This window comes from Carcharhinus amblyrhynchos, unplaced genomic scaffold (assembly GCF_965287045.1).
Source record: "Carcharhinus amblyrhynchos unplaced genomic scaffold, sCarAmb.v2.hapA scaffold_43, whole genome shotgun sequence".
Lineage (NCBI taxonomy): Eukaryota > Metazoa > Chordata > Chondrichthyes > Carcharhiniformes > Carcharhinidae > Carcharhinus > Carcharhinus amblyrhynchos.
The window spans coordinates 3039256-3065272 of NW_027649784.1; the positions used below are offsets into that span (position 1 = coordinate 3039256).

Below are 26017 nucleotides of genomic sequence, written 5' to 3' on the forward strand. Positions count from 1 at the left end.
ACTCACCCCCACCCATGACCCAGTAACCACTGCTGATCCCTGACCCAGTAACCTCCCCTCCTCCCCCCCCACTGACCCAGTAACACTACCCCCTCACCCCAGGACTCAGTAAATCCGCCCCACTCACCCTGAACCTCAGGAACCCTGACCCTGGAACATGCCATCTCCCCCCGTGTCGTATTCCTCACCCATGTTGTGCTGGGGGGGGGGGGGGGGGGGGGGCATTGGTGTCAGAGATGGGACCAATCAGATGCTCTGGTACCCGGCTGGGGTCCTCCTCCGGCCAATCAGATAGGCCAAGACCACGACGATGATGAGCACAATGAGAACAACAACAACAACAATGGCCACCACCGGGAGCTTCTGGTCCTGGGAGCAGAACTCGGCTGTCAGAGAGAGGGAGAGGGAGAGAGATCAGACTCAGAGTCAGCAATAATCATAATAATAATAACCCCTTCCCTCCCGCCAATCCCTCCACCCCAATCCCTCCCCCCAATCCCTCCACCCCAATCCCTCCCCCCCAATCCCTCCCCCCCCAATCCCTCCCCCAATCCCTCCACCTCCTCCCCCAATCCCTCCCCCCAATCCCTCCCCCCCAATCCCTCCCCGCCAATCCCTCCCCCCAAATCCCTCCCCCCCAATCCCTCCCTCCCAATCCCTCCCCCAATCCCTCCCCCCAATCCCTCCCCCCCAATCCCTCCACCTCCTCCCCAATCCCTCCCCCAATCCCTCCACCTCCACCCCAATCCCTCCCCCCAATCCCTCCACCCCAATCCCTCCCCCCAATCCGTCCACCTCCTCCCCCAATCCCTCCACCTCCTCCCCACAATCCCTCCACCTCCTCGCCCCAATCCCTCCACCTCCCCCCCGCCAATCCCCTCCTGCAGACACTTCCTGGGATTACAGGATGGAAGGACTGTCCGTGTGTCTGTTTTAGGGGGGGGTAAGGACTGTCCGTGTGTCTGTTTTAGGGGGTAAGGACTGTCCGTGTGTCTGTTTTAGGGGGGGTAAGGACTGTCCGTGTGTCTGTTTTAGGGGGGGTAAGGACTGTCCGTGTGTCTGTTTTAGGGGGGTAAGGACTGTCCGTGTGTCTGTTTTAGGGGGTAAGGACTGTCCGTGTGTCTGTTTTAGGGGGTAAGGACTGTCCGTGTGTCTGTTTTAGGGGGTAAGGACTGTCCGTGTGTCTGTTTTAGGGGGGAAGGACTGTCCGTGTGTCTGTTTTGGGGGGGGAAGGACTGTCCGTGTGTCTGTTTTAGGGGGGGTAAGGACTGTCCGTGTGTCTGTTTTAGGGGGGGTAAGGACTGTCCGTGTGTCTGTTTTAGGGGGGGGTAAGGACTGTCCGTGTGTCTGTTTTAGGGGGGGTAAGGACTGTCCGTGTGTCTGTTTTAGGGGGGTAAGGACTGTCCGTGTGTCTGTTTTAGGGGGGGGTAAGGACTGTCCGTGTGTCTGTTTTAGGGGGTAAGGACTGTCCGTGTGTCTGTTTTAGGGGGGGGTAAGGACTGTCCGTGTGTCTGTTTTAGGGGGTAAGGACTGTCCGTGTGTCTGTTTTAGGGGGGTAAGGACTGTCCGTGTGTCTGTTTTAGGGGGGGTAAGGACTGTCCGTGTGTCTGTTTTGGGGGTAAGGACTGTCCGTGTGTCTGTTTTAGGGGGGTAAGGACTGTCCGTGTGTCTGTTTTAGGGGGGGAAGGACTGTCCGTGTGTCTGTTTTAGGGGGGGTAAGGACTGTCCGTCTGTCTGTTTTAGGGGGTAAGGACTGTCCGTGTGTCTGTTTTAGGGGGGAAGGACTGTCCGTGTGTCTGTTTTAGTGGGGGAAGGACTGTCCGTGTGTCTGTTTTAGTGGGGTAAGGACTGTCCGTCTGTCTGTTTTAGGGGGTAAGGACTGTCCGTGTGTCTGTTTTAGGGGGGTAAGGACTGTCCGTGTGTCTGTTTTAGGGGGGCGGTAAGGACTGTCCGTGTGTCTGTTTTAGGGGGGAAGGACTGTCCGTGTGTCTGTTTTAGGGGTAAGGACTGTCCGTGTGTCTGTTTTAGGGGGTAAGGACTGTCCGTGTGTCTGTTTTAGGGGGGAAGGGTTGGTCATATGTTGAATGGCAGCCCTGTTCTGACCCTTTGCGCAGGGGGGGTTGGGGTGGAGCCCCTCCCACTGACATCAGCACTGTCTATGTCCCCACAGACACAACTAGATTCTGGGCCACCCCGAAGGTGTAGACGGGCGCTATTAGAACACACGTCCTTATATCCCGCACATTCTTACCTGAACCAAACTGTTGGTTTTTGGCGAAATTGAAGGCTTGGATACGTTGGTCCACCATATCCACAAAGAAGGTGCTGTTGGCCTCCACCGATTGGTTGGAACAGCGGTAGGAGTGTCCGAGGTCAGTCTGAAGCATCACTAGACTGGTATTGTGCACGGAGTAGCGAGTGGCCACTGTGAAAACAACCCAACGCTCTGATTAGAATCCCCTGGCCAAACGATCAGATTCTTTAACCCCACCTCTAGCGAGCCATAGGCACGGTGGGTTTGCATTGCTGCCTCACAGCACCAGGGTCCCGGGTTCAACTCCCAGCTTGGGTCACTGTCTGTGTGGAGTCTGCACGTTCTCCCCGTCTCTGCATGGGTTTCATCCGGGTGCTCCGGTTTCCTCCCACTGTCCAAAGATGTGCGGGCTAAGGGGTTTGGTCATACTAAATTGTCCCTTAGTGTCCAAAGATGTGCAGGTTAGGTGGATTGGCCATGCTAAATTGCCCTTAGTGTCCAAAGATGTGCAGGCTAAGGGGTTTGGTCATACTAAATTGCCCCTCAGTGTCCAAAGTTGTGCAGGTTAGGGTGGATTGGCCACAGTAAATGTATGGGGTTATGGGGATAGGTTGGAGGAAGCGGTGGAGGGAGGGGGGTCCTTGTCTGGATACTCTATCAGAGAGTCAGTGCAGACTCGATGGGCTGAATGGCCTCTTCTGCACTGTAGGGATTTGATGATCTCACATCTACAGGATATTATATGTTGGAAACGGCCCAGGGCTGTGTTGGAACAGTCATGTCTAGATTTAGTGATGGGTTTCAGCAGCAGGTTTGGCCACGCAGTGCTGGGTGCTGTTACTGAGATGGAAACATGCGAGCTCGCCAAGGTGTGAGTAATGTGGTTTACAACTCGTCACAAGCTCGGCTGAGGGAGCTGGTGGAGTTGAAAGGTCACACTGGTTCAGCCTCTTGGGCAGCTTCCAGGGGAGGGGGAAGAGGAGGAGGAGAGCGAGGTCTGTGGTCAGGGGAGGGTAGCGAGAGAGGGGCTGGGGTAGAGAGATCGCAATGGCCTTCACTCTGCACGGTATTTAGTTGGAGAGAACTTTTCATAGAATCTCTACAGTGCAGAAGGAGGCCATTCGGCCCATCGAGCCTGCACCGACCACAATCCCACCCCAGGCCCTATTCCTGTAACCCCACGTATTTACCCCACTGATACCCTGACACTAAGGGACAATTTAGTATGGCCAATCCACCCTAACCTACACATCTTTGGACACTAAGGGGCAATTTAGCATGGCCAATCCACCTAACCTACACATCTTTGGACACTAAGGGACAATTTAGCATGGCCAAAGATATGTGGGTTCGGTGGATTGGCCATGCTAAATTGCCCCTTAGTGTCAGGGGGACTAGCAGGGTAAATGTGTGGGGTTACAGGGATAGGGCCTGGGTGGGATTGTGGAGGCTGCAGGCTCGATGGGCTGAATGGCCTCCTTCTGCACTGTACGGATTCAGTGATTCAGGTTTTAACTGGCCGGTTTCTTGTTGCTCTCTCTTAATTAAATGCTGTCTTTTAATTCTCCCTTCCCCCTGCGGTGCCTAAACCACAGTCTCTGACTCCGCTGACCTCCCTTCAGTTTCTTTCTGACCCGCTATTTCCATTACCAGTCCTCGCTGCCCTCCCAGTTTAATGTCTCTGTGGCCCTCCGTAACCTGTATTTACTCTTTGGGCTCTGCTCCCAGCCCAGTTCGTGGGTGGGGTGTGGCCTTCCTGTGGCCACACTGCTGCAGTGTCACATCCTCCACTTTCCCCCACATCCACTCCGGCCCTGGCCGTGTGTCCAGCTCCCTAATCTGCTCTTGCTTCTGCTGCAGTTCTGGGAATAATCCAGAACTCACAGTCCTTCTTTCACTGAGCTCCCAGTTCCTCATGTTCTTCCCAACAAAGCAGCTTCTTGCCTGCCCTGTAACTCCATCAAAGATGAACGTGTAAAGCCTCCCTGCTGGTGTTTCCTGTCTGTCTCAGTGCCTTCTGCTTTTCACACAGATATGATTCCATTTTGAACTTTCACATCCTCTTCAGTCTGCACCCCATCCTCACCCCAATTCCATCCCCCCAGCTCACTGCTCCAGTGTTATTCCAAACTGAGCAAGTGCCACTCTTCCTTACTGACCCCTTCCTGAGAGAGAGAGAGAGAGGGGGGGAGAGAGAGAGAGAGAGGGGGAGAGAGAGAGAGAGGGGGGGGAGAGAGGGGGAGAGAGAGAGAGGGGGGACAGAGAGAGAGAGGGGGAGAGAGAGAGGGGGGACAGAGAGACAGGGAGGGAAATAGAGAGAGAGAGAGACAGGGAGGGAAAGAGAGAGACAGACAGACAGGGAGGGAGGGAAAGAGAGAGAGACAGACAGACAGGGAGGGAGAGAGAGTGAGACGGAAAGAGAGAGAGAGACAGTGAGGGAGAGGGGAGAAAACCTCTTGGTAAAATCAGTGCTTTGATCTGCACAATATCTTCTGGGTGAAGAAATAAACAAAGGAAAGTTCTGTAATCCGACACAGTCCCTTTTTAAAAAGTCACCCTGAATTGGGGCTTGCCCAGGTTGGAGCTGCCCCAACCAACAACTTGCATTTACGTAGCACCCCTTCTGTCCCTCACACCAGCTCTGGTCGAAAACAATTTGACTCGAGGTGGAGACTTGGCCCATGAGGAAGGCTTCAAGGACAAGGCAGAGGGTGGAGTGGATTAGGGAGGGAATTCCAGAGGTGGACAGGTTAGGTGGATTGGCCATGCTAAATTGTCCCTTTAGTGTCCAAAGACCATAGATGTGCAGGTTAGGGGGATTGGCTGTGCTAAATTGCCCCTTAGTGTCAGGGGGACGAGCTTGGGTAAATGTTATGAGGACAGGCCCTGGGTGAGATTGTTGTCGGTGCAGGCTCAATGGACCGAATGGCCTCCTCCTACATTCGATGGTGATCATGACACTGCTGCTTTAAGCCACGCCTGAAGTATCTGATTGTATTAACAGGTGTCTGAAGTACTGGACGTGAAGGGAGGTTTAGCAGAAGGATTTGAGAAGAGGGGAGAGAGAGAGAGAGAGGGGAAGGATTCACACTGGCTCGGAATCGAGCGGGAGGCAGGGACACGGCCCTCTCTCACTGCTACTGTGCTCCACCACCAACAAGCATGGAGATAAGAGGGTGGCTGGAAAGGAAAGATAATTTCTTTGCTGGGTATGTAACGCGTGATAGTGAGGCCCCACTCAAACTATTCCCTCCCCAATCACCTTCCCAGTCAGGGCCCTGCACTGTCACACAGTGTAGACAGGGCCTCGTTTACTGGGGGCTCACAATGCTGACACTATCGTTAAGAAAGCCCCACCATCGCCTCGACTTCCTCAGAAGACTAAGGAAATTTGGCATGTCCACTACGACTCTCACCAACTTTTACAGATGCCCCATAGAAAGCATTCTTTCTGGTTGTATCACAGCTTGGTCTGGGCTCCTGCTCTGTCCAAGACCACAAGGAACTACAAAAGGTTGTGAATGTAGCCCAATCCATCACACAAACCAGCCTCCCATCCATTGACTCTGTCTACACTTCCCGCTGCCTCGGGGAAAAGCAGCCAGTATAATCAAGGACCCCCCCCAACACACCCCGGACATTCTCTCTTCCACCTTCTTCCGTCGGGAAAAAGATACAAAAGTCTGAGGTCACATACCAACCGACTCAAGAACAGCTTCTTCCCTGCTGCTGTCAGACTTTTGAATGGACCTACCTCGCATTAAGCTGATCTTTCTCTACGCCCTCGCTATGACTGTAACACTACATTCTGCATCCTCTCCTTTCCTTCTCTATGAACGGTATGTTTTGTCTGTATACCGCACAAGTAACAATACTTTTCACTGTATCCCAGAACGTGACAATAATAAATCAAATCTATGTACTCTATGAACGGTATGCTTTGTATCGTGCACAAGAAACAACACTTTTCACTGTATCCCAGTACATGTGACAATAATAAATCAAATCAAGATGTTTCAGTAAGATCACCTCCCAGTCTTGTAAACTCCAACGGTTACTGGCCCAAACTGACCCTGTACGGCAAACCCCCTTCATTCCAGGAATTAACCCTGGGAAGCTTCTCCAAACTCCCTCAGGAGCTGATGGCCCAGTGGGATTACTACCAGACTATTAATCCAGAAACTCAGCTAACGTTTCTGGGGGACCCGGGTTTGAATCCCACCACGGTGGAATTTCAATTCAATAAAAAATATCTGGAATTAAGAATCTCCTGATGACCCATTGTCGGAAAAACCCATCTGGTTCCTTTAGGGAAGGAAATCTGCCGTCCTTACCCCGGTCTGGCCGACATGTGACTCCAGAGACACAGCAATGTGGGTGACTCTCAACTGCCCTCCAAGAGTGACCAGGGATGGGTAATAAACGCTGGACCCAGCCAGAGACACCCGTGTCCCAGGAATTAATTATAAAAAATCCCAAGGGGACAAAACCTCATCCAGCCCCCAACACCCCCTCCCTATCTCTGTAACCTCCTCCAGCCCCCTACACCCCCTCCCTATCTCTGTAACCTCATCCAGCCCCCAACACCCCCTCCCTATCTCTGTAACCTCCTCCAGCCCCCTACACCCCCTCCCTATCTCTGTAACCTCCTCCAGCCCCTACACCCCCTCCCTATCTCTGTAACCTCCTCCAGCCCCTACACCCCCTCCCTATCTCTGTAACCTCCTCCAGCCCCCTACACCCCCTCCCTATCTCTGTAACCTCCTCCAGCCCCTACACCCCCTCCCTATCTCTGTAACCTCCTCCAGCCCCTACACCCCCTCCCTATCTCTGTAACCTCCTCCAGCCCCTACACCCCCTCCCTATCTCTGTAACCTCCTCCAGCCCCTACACCCCCTCCCTATCTCTGTAACCTCCTCCAGCCCCCTACACCCCCTCCCTATCTCTGTAACCCCCTCCAGACCCTGTGTTCCTCCGGGATCTCTGCGCCCCTCCACTTTCTGCCTCTTGAACATTGCGGAGTTTGATCAGACCACCTTTATTAGCCATGCCTCTCACTTACCAGTGGTATCTGGGAACATGTACATCAACTCACTTTGAACTTCGCTGAGGTAAAAGCGTTGTGTTTGGCTGTTCTGTGGACAGACAGAGAGAGACAGAGAGGGCGTACATTTAACCAAAATCTAATACAAATGGCCAATAAACTTAACCCTTTGCGTTGCCCTGGGGTTCTGTGTATCAATTTAATCACAGAATCTTACAGTGCAGAAGTAGGCCATTTGGCCCATCGGATCCCACCCAGGCCCTATCCCCATCCATTTACCCCTAGCTAGTTCCCCACCCCACACTAAGGGGCAATTTTAACACAGCCAATCCACACAGCTTTGGACTGTGGGAGGAAACCAGAGCACTTGGAGGAAACCCACGCAGACATGGGAAGAACGTGGAGACTCCACACAGACAGTGACCCAAGCCGGGAATCGAACCCGGGTCCCTGGCGCTGTGAGGCAGCAGCGCTAACCCACTGTGTCACCGTGCCGCTGGGATTGAACCCGGGTCCCTGTGAGGCAGCAGCACTAACCCACTGTGTCACCGTGCCGCTGGGATTGAACCCGGGTCCCTGGCGCTGTGAGACAGCAGCGCTAACCCACTGTGTCACCGTGCCGCTGGGATTGAACCCGGGTCCCTGTGAGACAGCAGCGCTAACCCACTGTGTCACCGTGCCGCTGGGATTGAACCCGGGTCCCTGTGAGGCAGCAGCGCTAACCCACTGTGTCACCGTGCCGCTGGGTTTGAACCCGGGTCCCTGGCGCTGTGAGACAGCAGCACTAACCCACTGTGTCACCGTGCCGCTGGGATTGAACCCGGGTCCCTGTGAGACAGCAGCACTAACCCACTGTGTCACCGTGCTGCACTAGTAAAATTAGCACACAGTCCATGACCAACGAGTCAAGGCACAGATCCTGGGTTGGAGAGGATTTCTGCTCCTGATCACTGTCCAGTGATCCCTGGGTTAGAGAGAGAGAGAGCGGAAATCAGCCAGGGTTCCTGCTCCTGATCACTGTCCAGTGATCCCTGGGTTAGAGAGAGAGGGGAAATCAGCCAGGGTTCCTGCTCCTGATCACTGTCCAGTGATCCCTGGGTTAGAGAGAGAGAGAGAGAGGGGAAATCAGCCAGGGTTCCTGCTCCTGATCACTGTCCAGTGATCCCTGGGTTAGAGAGAGAGAGAGGGGAAATCAGCCAGGGTTCCTGCTCCTGATCACTGTCCAGTGATCCCTGGGTTAGAGAGAGAGAGGGGAAATCAGCCAGGGTTCCTGCTCCTGATCACTGTCCAGTGATCCCTGGGTTAGAGAGAGAGAGAGAGAGAGAGGGGAATCAGCCAGGGTTCCTGCTCCTGATCACTGTCCAGTGATCCCTGGGTTAGAGAGAGAGAGGGGAAATCAGCCAGGGTTCCTGCTCCTGATCACTGTCCAGTGATCCCTGGGTTAGAGAGAGAGAGAGGGGAAATCAGCCAGGGTTCCTGCTCCTGATCACTGTCCAGTGATCCCTGGGTTAGAGAGAGAGAGAGGGGAAATCAGCCAGGGTTCCTGCTCCTGATCACTGTCCAGTGATCCCTGGGTTAGAGAGAGAGAGAGAGGAAATCAGCTAGGGTTCCTGCTCCTGATCACTGTCCAGTGATCCCTGGGTTAGAGAAAGAGGGGAAATCAGCCAGGGTTCCTGCTCCTGATCACTGTCCAGTGATCCCTGGGTTAGAGAGAGAGAGAGGGGAAATCAGCCAGGGTTCCTGCTCCTGATCACTGTCCAGTGATCCCTGGGTTAGAGAGAGTGAGAGAGGGGAAATCAGCCAGGGTTCCTGCTCCTGATCACTGTCCAGTGATCCTTGGGTTAGAGAGAGAGTGGGGAAATCAGCCAGGGTTCCTGCTCCTGATCACTGTCCAGTGATCCCTGGGTTAGAGAGAGAGTGGGGAAATCAGCCAGGGTTCCTGCTCCTGATCACTGTCCAGTGATCCCTGGGTTAGAGAGAGAGAGAGAGAGGGGAAATCAGCCAGGGTTCCTGCTCCTGATCACTGTCCAGTGATCCCTGGGTTAGAGAGAGAGGGGAAATCAGCCAGGGTTCCTGCTCCTGATCACTGTCCAGTGATCCCTGGGTTAGAGAGAGAGAGAGGGGAAATCAGCCAGGGTTCCTGCTCCTGATCACTGTCCAGTGATCCCTGGGTTAGAGAGAGAGAGGAAATCAGCCAGGGTTCCTGCTCCTGATCACTGTCCAGTGATCCCTGGGTTAGAGAGAGAGAGGGGAAATCAGCCCGGGTTCCTGCTCCTGATCACTGTCCAGTGATCCCTGGGTGAGGGACATTCTGAATGTTGAGTGTGAATTACTCACCTTCTTAAATCCGAACATGAGGTAACCCCCAGGGAAAGTGAGAGTCATGTTAACAAAGTCTTTGCCGCAGCTTCCTGAAGTCTTTGTCTTCTTAGGTTCAATTCGGAACAAACCCCAACTCTGTCAATAAAAAAATAGCAGCAGGTCAGAGTGTGTGGCAAATATCTGCACCTTTTCGTATCGTTTTAACCAGCGGTGCTCCTCTGGGGTAGGTCACTGAAGGAGGCGTCAGGAGAACAGCTATCAAACCCTCCAACTTCAACAAATCAAATAAAATTCCTCCCCAACTGAGAGAGAGAGACCTCAACGTATTCTGTCACTGTGAGCAAGCTAGTAGCGGGAGCTTTACTCTGTACCTAACCCCGTGCTGTACCTGTCCTGGGAGTGTTTGATGGGGGGGACAGTGTAGAGGGAGCTTTACTCTGTATCTAACCCCGTGCTGTACCTGTCCTGGGAGTGTTTGATGGGGGGGACAGTGTAGAGGGAGCTTTACTCTGTATCTAACCCCGTGCTGTACCTGTCCTGGGAGTGTTTGATGGGGGATAGTGTAGAGGGAGCTTTACTCTGTATCTAACCCCGTGCTGTACCTGTCCTGGGAGTGTTTGATGGGGACAGTGTAGAGGGAGCTTTACTCTGTATCTAACCCCGTGCTGTACCTGTCCTGGGAGTGTTTGATGGGGGACAGTGTAGAGGGAGCTTTACTCTGTATCTAACCCCGTGCTGTACCTGTCCTGGGAGTGTTTGATGGGGGGACAGTGTAGAGGGAGCTTTACTCTGTATCTAACCCCGTGCTGTACCTGTCCTGGGAGTGTTTGATGGGGGACAGTGTAGAGGGAGCTTTACTCTGTATCTAACCCTGTGCTGTACCTGTCCTGGGAGTGTTTGATGGGGGGACAGTGTAGAGGGAGCTTTACTCTGTATCTAACCCCGTGCTGTACCTGTCCTGGGAATGTTTGATGGGGGGACAGTGTAGAGGGAGCTTTACTCTGTATCTAACCCCGTGCTGTACCTGTCCTGGGAGTGTTTGATGGGGACAGTGTAGGGGGAGCTTTACTCTGTATCTAACCCCGTGCTGTACCTGTCCTGGGAGTGTTTGATGGGGGGACAGTGTAGAGGGAGCTTTACTCTGTATCTAACCCCGTGCTGTACCTGTCCTGGGAGTGTTTGATGGGGACAGTGTAGAGGGAGCTTTACTCTGTATCTAACCCCGTGCTGTACCTGTCCTGGGAGTGTTTGATGGGGGGACAGTGTAGAGGGAGCTTTACTCTGTATCTAACCCCGTGCTGTACCTGTCCTGGGAGTGTTTGATGGGGGGGACAGTGTAGAGGGAGCTTTACTCTGTATCTAACCCCGTGCTGTACCTGTCCTGGGAGTGTTTGACGGGTGACAGTGTTAGAGGGAGTTTCGCTATCCTTGGTGCTGACTCTGGCGCTGAGGCATTGAGATCCCGTTGAAGATTAAAGTCTTTACTCACCATTTTCTTCTTTGCTCCTTGATATCGGATCCGGAGCTGTAGTTTCACATCGGCCATCACGCACACCGACTTGTTCACCGACACATTGTAGTGTCCTGATTGGAGGGCAGGGGCGGTTGTTGGATGCACGGTGGTGGTCAACGCAGAGTGAGTGGTGTGATTGGTCGGTGGGTGAGTGGTGTGATTGGTCGGAGAGTGAGTGGTGTGATTGGTCGGAGAGTGAGTGGTGTGATTGGTCGGAGAGTGAGTGGTGTGATTGGTCAGAGAGTGAGTGGTGTGATTGGTCGGAGAGTGAGTGGTGTGATTGGTCGGAGAGTGAGTGGTGTGATTGGTCGGAGAGTGAGTGGTGTGATTGGTGGGAGAGTGAGTGGTGTGATTGGTCGGGGTGGGATGATGAGTGCTGGCTGTGCTCAGAGTGACCGGAGACGCGGGAGTCAGGACCGTTGGCTGCACCAAAGTGGCGGGTCTTTTGGGAGTAACGACAGTGGCGGGCACCAGCGAGGCTGGGGTTGGCTGTGGACGACAGTTCTCTCCCTCGCACTCAACGCCTCCAGTCGCTGCGGAGAGAAGGACAAGAATGAACCTCACCGACTGGGAAAGAGGGAAGTATCCCGAACTTCCGAATGAACGCAAGGAACAGCGCGTGGGAACGAGACACCAGTTAGTCAGAGACACAAGATGCTCAGTAACACCCCTCACGGTCAGTCCAGCCTCTCTGCACGCCAACTCCCCAGGACCCTGATCAGATATTCCAAATAATCAGTGCCTAATTCCCAATTTTCCAGATTGGGGTCCCTGTTCCAGGAGGTGGGAGAGGGACCTGCAATCTGGAGATGATCGACAAAGATTCTCAAAAGCTGACAACGTGAAGACTCAGCGATGGACACCCGAGTTACTGTTCCCCAAAACTCCACACTATCAATCATCTGAAATCCTGTATCTAACCCCGTGCTGTACCTGTCCTGGGAGTGTTTGATGGGGGGACAGTGTAGAGGGAGCTTTACTCTGTATCTAACCCCATGCTGTACCTGTCCTGGGAGTGTTTGATGGGGGACGGTGTAGAGGGAGCTTTACTCTGTATCTAACCCCGTGCTGTATCTGTCCTGGGAGTGTTTGATGGGGGACAGTGTAGAGGGAGCTTTACTCTGTATCTAACCCCGTGCTGTACCTGTCCTGGGAGTGTTTGATGGGGACAGTGTAGAGGGAGCTTTACTCTGTATCTAACCCCGTGCTGTACCTGTCCTGGGAGTGTTTGATGGGGGGACAGTGTAGAGGGAGCTTTACTCTGTATCTAACCCCGTGCTGTACCTGTCCTGGGAGTGTTTGATGGGGACAGTGTAGAGGGAGCTTTACTCTGTATCGAACCCCGTGCTGTACCTGTCCTGGGAGTGTTTTAGTAAGAGTTATCTCTGTGTTGGAAAGGTTAATATCTCATCCTTGGGGCAGTTGGTCTTCAGATCTCTGCAGGAAGTGGGTTGGAGAGTGTGTAAGAGGAAGTGTCACCGCGATTCGCACCCCATGATGGTCTGGTCGATATGAACTCTTGTGCTGAGAGAACTGTCTGGGGACAGTTTGTGTGCAGAGACAGCCGGGTCAGAGAGCTCGAGACTCCACAGCTAAACAACAACGAGCTGCATTCGCATAGCCCCCTTTCAAACAGTGCAAAGTCACAGGAGTATAATCAGGGAGACAACTTGGGACAAGCTACAAAGTGTTCAGCCAAAGGGGGCTGGGCTTTAAGGAGAGAGAGAGGGAGGGAGGGAGAGGACAGAGAGGTTCAGGAGGGAATTCCAGAGCTTAGGCACCAGTCTCCTACCCCCAACCCTCATCCAGGCTGAAGACAAGGTCGCCAATGGCAGAGCGATGGGGGTCAGTGGATCCCTGGGGTGGGGAGTGCCAGAATTGGAGGAGCGCAGAGATTTCGGAGGCTTGTAGGAGCTGGAGGAGGTTACAGAGATAGTGAGGGGGGTGTAGGGGCTGGAGGAGGTTACAGAGATAGTGAGGGGGGTGTAGGGACTGGAGGAGGTTACAGAGATAGTGAGGGGGGTGTAGGGTCTGGAGGAGGTTACAGAGATAGGGAGGGGGTGTAGGGGCTGGAGGAGGTTACAGAGATAGTGAGGGGGGTGTAGGGGCTGGAGGAGGTTACAGAGATAGGGAGGGGGTGTAGGGGGCTGGAGGAGGTTACAGAGATAGGGAGGGGGGTGTAGGGGGCTGGAGGAGGTTACAGAGATAGGGAGGGGGGTGTAGGGTCTGGAGGAGGTTACAGAGATATGGAGGGGATGTAGGCTCTGGAGGAGGTTACAGAGGTAGGGAGGGGGTGTAGGGGCTGGAGGAGGTTACAGAGAGAGGGAGGGGGTGTAGGGTCTGGAGGAGGTTACAGAGGTAGAGAGGGGATGTAGGCTCTGGAGGAGGTTACAGAGGTAGGGAGGGGGTGTAGGGGCTGGAGGAGGTTACAGAGAGAGGGAGGGGGTGTAGGGTCTGGAGGAGGTTACAGAGGTAGAGAGGGGATGTAGGCTCTGGAGGAGGTTACAGAGGTAGGGAGGGGGTGTAGGGGCTGGAGGAGGTTACAGAGAGAGGGAGGGGGTGTAGGGTCTGGAGGAGGTTACAGAGGTAGAGAGGGGATGTAGGCTCTGGAGGAGGTTACAGAGGTAGGGAGGGGGTGTAGGGGCTGGAGGAGGTTACAGTGATCGGGAGGGGGTGTAGGGGCTGGAGGAGGTTACAGAGATAGGGAGGGGTTGTAGGGTCTGGAGGAGGTTACAGAGATCGGGAGGGGGTGTAGGGGGGCTGGAGGAGGTTACAGAGATAGTGAGGGGGTGTAGGGGCTGGAGGAGGTTACAGAGATAGGGAGGGGGTGTAGGGTCTGGAGGAGGTTACAGAGATAGGGAGGGGGTGTAGGGTCTGGAGGAGGTTACAGTGATCGGGAGGGGGTGTAGGGGCTGGAGGAGGTTACAGAGATAGGGAGGGGGTGTAGGGGGGCTGGAGGAGGTTACAGAGATAGGGAGGGGTTGTAGGGTCTGGAGGAGGTTACAGAGATCGGGAGGGGGTGTAGGGGGGCTGGAGGAGGTTACAGAGATAGTGAGGGGGTGTAGGGGCTGGAGGAGGTTACAGAGATAGGGAGGGGGTGTAGGGTCTGGAGGAGGTTACAGAGATAGGGAGGGGGTGTAGGGTCTGGAGGAGGTTAGTTACAGAGATAGGGAGGGGGTGTAGGGTCTGGAAGAGGTTGCAGAGATAGGGAGGGGGTGTAGGGTCTGGAGGAGGTTACAGAGATAGGGAGGGGGTGTAGGGTCTGGAGGAGGTTAGTTACAGAGATAGGGAGGGGGTGTAGGGGGCTGGAGGAGGTTACAGAGATAGGGAGGGGGTGTAGGGTCTGGAAGAGGTTACAGAGATAGGGAGGGGGTGTAGGTTCTGGAGGAGGTTACAGAGATGGGGAGGGGGTGTAGGTTCTGGAGGAGGTTACAGAGATAGGGAGGGGTGTAGGGGCTGGAGGAGGTTACAGAGATAGGGTGGGGGTGTAGGGGCTGGAGGAGGTTACAGAGATAGGGAGGGGGTGTAGGGTCTGGAGGAGGTTACAGAGATAGGGAGGGGGTGTAGGGGGCTGGAGGAGGTTAGTTACAGAGATAGGGAGGGGGTGTAGGGTCTGGAGGAGGTTACAGAGATAGGGAGGGGTGCTTTGAGACCACAGAATGGTTTAGTGTGGGGCAGACCGGTGCAGGGGCAGCAGGATTTTGGATCAGCTACACTCAGGGAGGTCGAACGTTGGAGCATTCCGGATTCCGATCACAACCCCACGATCCCAGGGCATTGGCGAAGGGACGGAAGAGGTGGGTCATCAGGAGATTCTTAACTCCAGATATTTTTTATTGAATTGAAATTCCACCATCTGCCGTGGTGGGATTCGAACCCGGGTCCCCCAGAAACATTAGCTGAGTTTCTGGATGAATAGTCTGGTCGTAATCCCACTGGGCCACCAGCTCCCCTGATTGGGACCTACTCCTGAACACAGTTCTGGTTGCCATGTCACAGGAAGGGTATGACTGCTCTGGAGGAGGTTCCCAGGAGTGTTGCTATGAGGAGAGATTGGGGTTATTTCCCTCGGAACAAAGAAGGCTGAGGGGTGATTTGCTTGAGGTGGGCGAGGGATAGAGTGGACAGGATAACATTGATTCTCTGGGTGGAGAATCCTAGATCGGATTTAGGATGAGTGGCAGGTGTCGAGGGAACACCAGGGAGAACTTCTTTCCGCAGAGGGTGGTGAGTGTCTGGAATTCACTGCCCGAGTTTGTGGTGGAGGCAGAGACCCTAAACTCTTGGATCTGCACCTTAAATACTGTCGGCTGCAGGGCCATGGGCCGGGTGCAGGAAGGTGGGATTAGAAAGGACTCCTGGGTGTCCTCGGGCTGCCATCAACAAGATGGGCCAAATGGCCTCCTTCTGTGCTGTAACTTTTCTGTGGCTGTAAACCCACTGAGCCCTGGGGGAGGGAGGGGAAGCATTGAACCCTGGCTGTGAGGGGGTGAGGAGGAAGGAGGGAGCGGGGAGGGAGAGGGGGAGGGGCTGAGAGGGAGAAGGGGACAAGGGGGAGGAGTGGAGGGGAAGAGGTGGAGGGGAGGAGGGGAGAGCGGGGAGGGGAGAGAGGGGGAGCGGAGAGAGGGGAGGGGAGAGAGGGGGAGGGGAAGAGGTGGAGTGGAGGAAAAGTGGGAGTGGAGGGGAAGTGGGAATAGGGAGAGGGGAGGAGGGAGAGGGGAGGTGGGAGGGAGAGGGGGGAGGTGGGAGGGAGGTGGGGGAGTGGGAGGGAGGTGGGGGAGTGGGAGGGAGGGTGGGGGAGTGGGAGGGAGGGTGGGGGATGGCATCATTTCCAACTACTGCAAACTCTGAAACTGTTGTTCTTGTGGTGGGAGTTCAGAGAGATCAGGGATAGCGAGAAGGAGAAAGAGGGAGAGGGAGAGAGAGACAGAGAGAGAGGTAGAACAACAAGGGAGACACAGCAGATAGAGAGAAAACATAGTGAATGAGGAAGCAGAGAGAGAGAGAGTTGAGAGAAGAGAGAATAAGGGAGGGAGCAGGGAGAGAGGAAGAGGGAGGGAACAGAGAGAGAGAGACAGACAGGGAAACGGAGGGAGCAGAGAGAGGGAGGGAACAGAGTGAGAGAGAGAGAGAGAGGGAGGGAACAGAGTGAGACAGAAGGAGGGAGCAGAGAGAGGGAGGGAACAGAGAGAGACAGACAGACAGAAGCAGGGAGCAGAGAGAGAGAGGGAGAGGGAGCAGAGAAACAAAGACAGAGAAAAAGAGTGAGATTTGAGAGGGAGAGAGAGAAACAGAGTGAGATTGGAGAGAGAGAGAGAGAAAGAGTGAGATTGGAGAGAGAGAGAAACAGAGTGAGATTGGAGAGAGAGAGAGAGAAACAGAGTGAGATTGGAGAGAGAGAGAGAAACAGAGTGAGATTGGAGAGAGAGAGAGAAACAGAGTGAGATTGGAGAGAGAGAGAAACAGAGTGAGATTGGAGAGAGAGAGAAACAGAGTGAGATTGGAGAGAGAGAGAAACAGTGTGAGATTAGAGAGAGAGAGAGAAACAGAGTGAGATTGGAGAGAGAGAGAGAGAAACAGAGTGAGATTAGAGAGAGAGAGAGAAACAGAGTGAGATTGGAGAGAGAGAGTAACAGAGTGAGATTGGAGAGAGAGAGAAACAGTGTGAGATTAGAGAGAGAGAGAGAGTAACAGAGTGAGATTGGAGAGAGAGAAACAGAGTGAGATTGGAGAGAGAGAGAGAAACAGAGTGAGATTGGAGAGAGAGAGAGAAACAGAGTGAGATTGGAGAGAGAGAGAGAAACAGAGTGAGATTAGAGAGAGAGAGAGAGAAACAGAGTGAGATTGGAGAGAGAGAGAAACAGAGTGAGATTAGAGAGAGAGAGAGAAACAGAGTGCGATTAGAGAGAGAGAGTAAAACAGTGAGATTGGAGAGAGAGAGAGAAACAGAGTGAGATTGGAGAGAGAGAGAGAAACAGAGTGAGATTGGAGAGAGAGAGAAACAGAGTGAGATTGGAGAGAGAGAGAGAAACAGAGTGAGATTGGAGAGAGAGAGAAACAGAGTGCGATTAGAGAGAGAGAGAGAGTAAAACAGAGTGAGATTGGAGAGAGAGAGAGAAACAGAGTGAGATTGGAGAGAGAGAGAAACAGAGTGAGATTGGAGAGAGAGAGAGAAACAGAGTGAGATTGGAGAGAGAGAGAGAAACAGAGTGAGATTGGAGAGAGAGAGAGAAACAGAGTGCGATTGGAGAGAGAGGGAACAAGGAGAGAGAGAGAGATATCACTACAGAAACCACAAAGAGGAGGTGTCAATAGCTCAATGAGCTGATACGGTTTAGAAGGAAAATGAGAAATTTAAATCGAAAGTTTGGTAAGAAGAGGAACTACGAGCTGAGGAGAAACTCAAGACCAAACAGTAACAGCAAGGAGACAAAGTAGGTGGGATAAGTATCAGACACTGTACCTCTCTGGAGAATAAGATAGTCTGAGGAATGTGTACAAATCCCAATCAAACACCACTACATCACACTGTGATAAACTGCCTTTCGGCCCATCGAGTCTGTGTTGCTCTTTGACAGAACCATTCCATTAGTGCTAAGCCTTGCGTGTGTTCCTGCTGATGTCAGCTGTGGCTCCATTCATGACAGGCTCTCCTCAGAACCGCAAAGTTCCTGGTTCGAGTCCTACCCCAGAAACTCAGCGCAATAAACCAGGGTCTGTGAGGGAAGGCAGGGCAGTGCTGAGGGAGTGCTGCACTGCCCGAGGTGCTATCCTACAGACGAGGTGTTTAAAAAAAAGCCCCCCCCCCACTGTCCCCGGACAAGTGGATGCTAAAGATCCCACAACATGGTTCTGTCGGAGAATAGGAGAGTTCTCCTGGTGACAAGATTAGTCCCTCAGTTAATATAGTTATGCCCCCTATTAACAGCTACGTCCACCTGAGGAAATAGTCTCTGTCCGTCCACTCTATCTATACCCCCTCATCATCTTATAAACCTCTAAGTTGCATCTCATCCTCCTCCACTGTAAAGAGAAAAGCCACAGCTTCCTCAACCTTTCCTCATAAGACCTACCCTCCAAACCAGGCAGCATCCTGGTAAATCTCCTCTGCACTCTCTCCAATGCTTCCACATCCTTCTTATAGTGAGGTAGACCAGAACTGCACACAATATTCCAAATGTGGTCTCCCCAAGGTCCGTATTAATTGCAGCATAACCCCACGGCTCTTAAACGCTAACACACTATCAACCTTCTTCGCAGCTCTATCCACTTGAGTGGCAATCTTCAGAGATCTGTGGATATGAACCCCAAGATCTCTCTGTTCCTCCACATTCCTCAGAATCCTGCCATTGACCCTGTCATCCGCATTCAAGTCTGTCCTACCAAAATGAATCCCCTCGCACTTATCAGGTTTAAGCTCCATCTGCCACTTTTCTGCCCAGCTCTACATCCTATCAATGTCTCTTTACAGCCTACAAGAGCCCTCCACCAATCTTGGTGTCATCAGCAAATTTACTAACCCACCCTTTAGCCCCCTTTTCCAAGTCACTGATAAAAATCACAAATAGCAGAGGACCCAGCACTGATCCCTGTGGTACACCGCTGGTAACTGGTCTCCAGTCTGAAAACTTTCCCTCCGCCACCACCTTCTGCTTTCTTTGAGACAGCCAGTTACTTATCCAATCGGCCAAATTTGCTTTCATCCGACACCTCCTTACTTTCTTCACGAGACTACCACGGGGAACCTGATCAAACACTTTACTAAAATCCATGTATATGACATCAACTGCTCTACCTTCATCCACACACTTAGTTACCCCCTCAAAGAATTCAATCAAATTTGTGAGGCAGGACTTACCCCTCACTGACTATCCCGGATTAAACTGCATCTTTCCAAATGGTCATAAATCCTATCTCTCAGGACCCTTTCCATTAACTTCTTCACCACTGAAGTAAGACTAACTGGCCTATAATTACCAGGGTCATTCCTATTTCCTTTCTTGAAGAGAGGAACAACATTCACCACTCTCCAGTCCTCTGGCACTATCCCCGTGGACAGTGAGGACCCAAAGATCAAAGCTAAAGGCTCCACAATCTCATCCCTTGCCTCCCAAAGTATCCTAGGATGTATCCCATCTGACCCAGGGGACTTATCCACCCTCAGGTTTTTCAAAGTTGCTCATACATCTTCCCTCAGAACATCTACCTCCTCCATCCTATCAGCCTGTATCTCACACCCTCATCCTCAAAACATGGTCCCTCTCCTTAGTGAACACTGAAGAAAAGTATTCATTCAACGCATCAGTATCTCTTCTGACTCCATGCACAAGTACCCACTACTATCCCTGACCGGCCCTAACCTCACCCAGTCATTCTTCTATTTCTCATATAAGAGGAAAAAGCCTTGGGGATTTCCTTTATCCGACCCACCAAGGACTTCTCATACCCCCTCCTAGCTCTCCTAAGCCTTTTTTTAACCTATTCCTAGCTATCTTGTAACCCTTAAGTGACCCCACTGAACCTTGTTTTTTTCACCCTTACATACACTTCCTTTTTCCTCTTGACAAGACATTCAATCTCCTTTGTGAACCATGGTTCCCTCACTCAGTCATTTCCTCCCTGGGTGATCAGGAACAGTTCATTATTGTGCAATTGTGTCTTGGCCTCTATAGGCAGTGTTCATTATTGTGCGATTGTATCTTGGCCTCTATACGCAGTGTTCATTATCGTGCGATTGTATCTTGGCCTCTATACGCAGTGTTCATTATTGTGCGATTGTATCTTGGCCTCTATACGCAGTGTTCATTATCGTGCGATTGTGTCTTGGCCTCTATACGCAGTGTTCATTATCGTGCGATTGTGTCTTGGCCTCTATACGCAGTGTTCATTATCGTGCGATTGTGTCTTGGCCTCTATACACAGTGTTCATTATTGTGTAATTGTGTCTTGGCCTCTATACGCAGTGTTCATTATTGTGTAATTGTGTCTTGGCCTCTATACGCAGTGTTCATTATTGTGCGATTGTGTCTTGGCCTCAAAGGCAGTGTTCATTATCGTGCGATTGTGTCTTGGCCTCTATACGCAGTGTTCATTATGGTGCGATTGTGTCTTGGCCTCTATACGCAGTGTTCATTATCGTGCGATTGTATCTTGGCCTCTATACACAGTGTTCATTATCGTGCGATTGTATCTTGGCCTCTATACGCAGTGTTCATTATCGTGCGATTGTGTCTTGGCCTCTATACGCAGTGTTCATTATGGTGCGATTGTGTCTTGGCCTCTATACGCAGTGTTCATTATCGTGCGATTGTGTCTTGGCCTCTATACGCAGTGTTCATTATCGTGCGATTGTATCTTGGCCTCTATACACAGTGTTCATTATCGTGCGATTGTATCTTGGCCTCTATACGCAGTGTTCATTATGGTGCGATTGTGTCTTGGCCTCTATACGCAGTGTTCATTATCGTGCGATTGTGTCTTGGCCTCTATACGCAGTGTTCATTATCGTGCGATTGTATCTTGGCCTCTATACACAGTGTTCATTATGGTGCGATTGTGTCTTGGCCTCTATACGCAGTGTTCATTATCGTGCGATTGTGTCTTGGCCTCTATACGCAGTGTTCATTATCGTGCGATTGTGTCTTGGCCTCTATACGCAGTGTTCATTATCGTGCGATTGTATCTTGGCCTCTATACACAGTGTTCATTATCGTGCGATTGTATCTTGGCCTCTATACGCAGTGTTCATTATCGTGCGATTGTATCTTGGCCTCTATACACAGTGTTCATTATCGTGCGATTGTGTCTTGGCCTCTATACACAGTGTTCATTATCGTGCCATTGTGTCTTGGCCTCTATACGCAGTGTTCATTATCGTGCCATTGTGTCTTGGCCTCTATACACAGTGTTTGTGAACCCAACTCTCCACTCACCTGAGGAAGGAGCAGCGCTCCGAAAGCTCATATGATTCCACATAAACCTGTTGGACTTTACCCTGGTATTGTGAGACTTCTTACTGTGCCCACCCCTGTCCAATGCCAGCATCTCCACATCGAGGCCATTCAATAAGATCATGGCTGATCGTTTCGTGGACTCAGCTCCACTTACACCCGCCCGCTCACCATAAACCTTAATTCCTTTACTGTTCAGAAATGTGTCTATCCTTGCCTTAAAAACATTCAATGAGGAAGCCTCAACTGCTTCACTGGGCAGGGACTTCACAAGCCTTTCTCTCTAATATACACAATGCAATTGACTGTTCTGAGCTGTAAGATACTGCGGCAAGGGTAAGTGGGATCTGATCCTGTAGGAACTCCCATAAGGGCAACTGGATCAAGGGAGAAGGCAAGAAGTGGATACTTCCTTCAAAGAGTTCGAACAGGCATCTTAGGGAAAGTTAATTTATTAGTGTCACAAGTAAGGCTTAATTAATACTGCAATGAAGATACGGTGAAAATCCCCCCGTTGCCACACTTGTTCAGGTCAATGCACCCTAACATCTTTCAGAGTGTGGGAGGAAACCGGAGGAAACCCACGCAGACTCGGGGAGAACGTGCAGACCCCACACAGACGGTGACCCGAGCCGGGAATTGAACCCGGGTCCCTGGCGCTGTGAGGCAGCAGTGCTAACCCACTGTGCCACCGTGCCTTCCCCCTTAGGCCTGGTGTGCTGCATCAACCCATGAGTGGCTGTCTGGAACGGAACACTGTGGGTCGGCAAAAACCCGGAGCAGATGTAAAAGTTTCATAGAATCCCTACAGTGCACAAGGAGGCCATTCAGCCCATCAAATCAGCACCCACTCTCCAACAAAGTGTCCTACCCAGGCCCTACCCCTCTAACACCACACATTTACCCTGATAATCCTCCTAACCTGCTCCTTGGACACGAAGGGACAATTTATCATGGCCAATCCCCCTAACCTACACATGTTTGGACACTAAGGGGCAAATTAGCATGGCCAATCCCCCTAACCTGCACATCTTTGGACACTAAGGGACAATTTAGCATGGCCAATCCACCCTAACCTACACATCTTTGGACAGTAAGGGACAATCTAGCATGGCCAATCCACCTAACCCGCACATCTTTGGGCACTAAGGGGCAATTTAGCATGGCCAATCCACCTAACCCGCACATCTTTGGACACTAAGGGGCAATTTAGCATGGCCAATCCACCTAACCCGCACATCTTTGGACACTAAGGGACAATTTAGCATGGCCAATCCCCCTAACCTGCACATCTTTGGACACTAAGGGGCAATCTAGCATGGCCAATCCACCTAACCCGCACATCTTTGGACACTAAGGGGCAATTTAGCATGGCCAATCCACCTAACCTGCACATCTTTGGACACTAAGGGACAATTTAGCATGGCCAATCCACCTAACCTACACATCGTTGGACATTAAGGGACAATTTAGCATGGCCAATCCACCTAACCTACACATCGTTGGACACTAAGGGGCAATTTAGCATGGCCAATCCACCTAACCCGCACATCTTTGGACACTAAGGGACAATTTAGCATGGCCAATCTCCCTAACCTGCACATCTTTCGACACTAAGGGGCAATTTAGCATGGCCTAACCTGCACATCTTTGGACTGTGGGAGTAAACCCACAGAGACACAGGGAGAATGTGCAGACTCTGCACAGACAGTGACCCAAGCCAGAAATCGAACCTGGGTCTCTGGCACTGTAAGGCAGCAGTGCTAACCCACTGTGTCACCGTGCCCCGTAAAAAGTACACACCAAGCTGGTTAAAAAAAAGTAAAAATTTCGATTTAGATTCTAAATAAGACTGGGTGGTTGTTTGAGAGGAATCTTTTTTGGAAAAAAGTTTCACTTAGACAGTGTGAAATCCCAATATTTTGTTAATTACACATTGCCCACTCCCTCTCACTGCAAGCAGAGAGCCTTCTGCAAAAGTTACAGAAATTTCCCCAAATTAGAGTCGTACAGTACACAAGAGGCCCTTCGGCCCATCGAGCGTGCACCAACCAAACCACATTATAGCACTTAACTCATCGCCCTGACGGTTAGAACATTTCAAAATCCCATTCGTTTTAAACAGTGTGAAGTTTCCCACCTCTGCTACCCTCCCAGGCAGCGCATTACATCCAACCATACAATCCCCGCTGGCCATTTGGCCCATCCAGTCTACACCCACTCTCTGAAAGGGCATCCCACCCAGGTCCTCCCCAGCTGCCTTATCCCTATCACCTCGCGCATTTATCATGGCCAATCCACCTAACCTACACATCTTTGAACCCTAAGGGGCAATTTAGCATGGCCAATCCACCCTAACCTGTACATCTTTGGACACTAAGGGACAATTTAGCATGGCCAATCCACCTAACCTACACATCTTTGGACACTAAGGGACAATTTAGCATGGCCAATCCACCCTAACCTACACATCTTTGGACATTAAGGGACAATTTAGCATGGCCAATCCACCTAACCTACACATCTTTGGACACTAAGGGACAATTTAGCGTGGCCAATCCACCTAACCTACACATCTTTGGACACTAAGGGACAATTTAGCATGGCCAATCCACCTAACCTACACATCTTTGGACACTAAGGGACAATTTAGCATGGCCAATCCCCCTAACCTACACATCTTTGGACACTAAGGGGCAATTTACCATGGCCAATCCCCCTAACCTGTAAATCTTTGGACACTAAGGGGCAATTTAGCATGGCCAATCCACCTAACCTGCACATCTGGAGTGTGGGAGGAAACCAGAGCACCGGGAGGAAACCCGCGCAGACACGGGGAGAGCATGCAAATGCCACACAGAGAGGGTGACCCGAAGCAGGAATCGAACCCGGGCTCCCTGGCGCCATGAGGCAGCAGTGCCAACCCCCGCTGTGCCACCGTGCCAACCTCCACCACCTCCTGCGGGAGGTGGGTGGGGTGAACGTAAAATAAATTCCCCCCCCCGGCGCTTCGCAGCTGAAATGCGCAGAGCCGGGTGAAACCCAGCTCCAACCTCCGGGAGAGTTTGGCTGCTGTTGGAAAGTTGAACTCAAACTCACCGGCAGGGATAGTGCAGAGGAAGAGGCAGAGTATCACTGCCCTGGACATTGTTCTGATGCTCATTCTCCCTGCTCCTCTCGCTGTCTCTCTCTCTCCTGTCCCTCTCTGCACCGACTGGAAGAAAACTCCAGCCCAGAGCCGACTTGCTTTGCCTGGAACTGCGATACTTTCAGCATCTGCTGATGATCTCAGTTCTGGGAAATGAAACTGATACAACGTAAGACCATTTGCATACAGCCAATCAAAAACCACTCCAACATTTTAGCAAGAAGCCTCCCTCCCCACCCCACCAACCCCACACAACCCCTGAGTCCCTTCATCGCCCAGCTCCCAGTCAACTATTCAGAGCAACAGTTCAATCGCTCTGAACTAGCAATTGTTCTTTGCAAGAACTCTCAATCCATGCCATTCTCTTCCCATGCTCTCTCCCTCTCTCACCACCCCCCCTCCCCAGCCAGTGATGGGCTACCTGGGCTAGTGAGTGGGTGGCCTCTCCTGCATTGCAGGCGGGGGGGGGGGAGGGCGGGGGGGAGCAACCTTGGGTTCATATTCACCAACCACAGCCCCGTGAGTAAAATTGAGTATCTTTAATATGGCTGGCACAGCAGGTTGGCACTGCTGTCTCACAATGCCAGGGAACCGGGTTCAATTCCGGCCTTGGGTCACTGCGGAGACTGCACGTTCTCCCCACCCCCCCCCCCCCACCCCCTCCCGTGCCAGCGTGGGTTTCCTCCGGGTGCTCCGATTTCCCCCCACGGTCCAAAGATGTGTAGGTTAGGTGGATTGGTCATGCTAAATTGCCCCTTACTGTCCAAAGATGTGCAGGTTAGGGGGATTGGCCATGATAAATTGTCCCTTAGTGTCCAAAGATGTGCAGGTTAGGGGGATTGGCCATGCTAAATTGTCCCTTAGTGTCCAAAGATGTGCAGGTTAGGGGGATTGGCCATGATAAATTGTCCCTTAGTGTCCAAAGATGTGCAGGTTAGGTGGATTGGCCATGCTAAATTGTCCCTTAGTGTCCAAAGATGTGCAGGTTAGGGGGATTGGCCATGATAAATTGTCCCTTAGTGTCCAAAGATGTGCAGGTTAGGTGGATTGGCCATGCTAAATTGTCCCTTAGTGTCCAAAGATGTGCAGGTTAGGGGGATTGGTCATGCTAAATTGTCCCTTAGTGTCCAAAGATGTGCAGGTAAGGGGGATTGGTCATGCTAAATTGTCCCTTAGTGTCCAAAGATGTGCAGGTTAGGGGGATTGGTCATGCTAAATTGTCCCTTAGTGTCCAAAGATGTGCAGGTTAGGGGGATTGGTCATGCTAAATTGTCCCTTAGTGTCCAAAGATATGCAGGTAGGGGGATTGGCCGTGCTATGTTGTCCCTTAGAGTCCAAAGATGCATAGGTTAGGTGGATTGGCCATGATAAATTGTCCCTTAGTGTCCAAAGATGTTTAGGTTAGGTGGATTGGTCATGCTAAATTGTCCCTTAGTGTCCAAAGATGTGTAGGTTAGGTGGATTGGCCATGCTAAATTGTCCCTTAGTGTCCAAAGATGTACAGGTTAGGGGGATTGGCCATGCTAAATTGTCCCTTATTGTCCAAAGATGTGCAGGTTAGGGGGATTGGTCATGCTAAATTGTCCCTTAGTGTCCAAAGATGTGCAGGTTAGGGGGATTGGTCATGCTAAATTGTCCCTTAGTGTCCAAAGATGTGCAGGTAGGGGGATTGGCCATGCTAAATTGCCCCTTAGTGTCCAAAGATGTGTAGGTTAGGTGGATTGGCCATGCTAAATTGTCCCTTAGTGTCCAAAGATGTGCAGGTTAGGGGGATTGGCCATGATAA

General features: G+C 51.9%; 1 protein-coding gene across 1 annotated transcript; it reads right to left on the minus strand.

The window, feature by feature from the left end:
- Window positions 1–207: 207 nt before the first annotated feature.
- LOC145337144 (macrosialin-like) lies at window positions 208–24259 on the minus strand. The gene is made up of 6 exons (XM_080181931.1): window positions 24183–24259; window positions 11110–11666; window positions 9636–9755; window positions 7317–7389; window positions 2252–2425; window positions 208–386 (listed from the first exon to the last, which is right to left on the minus strand). Exons 1-6 carry the CDS (start codon window positions 24244–24246, stop codon window positions 247–249), a joined length of 1128 nt encoding a protein of 375 aa, XP_080038057.1. The 5' UTR covers window positions 24247–24259; the 3' UTR covers window positions 208–246.
- Window positions 24260–26017: the final 1758 nt, after the last annotated feature.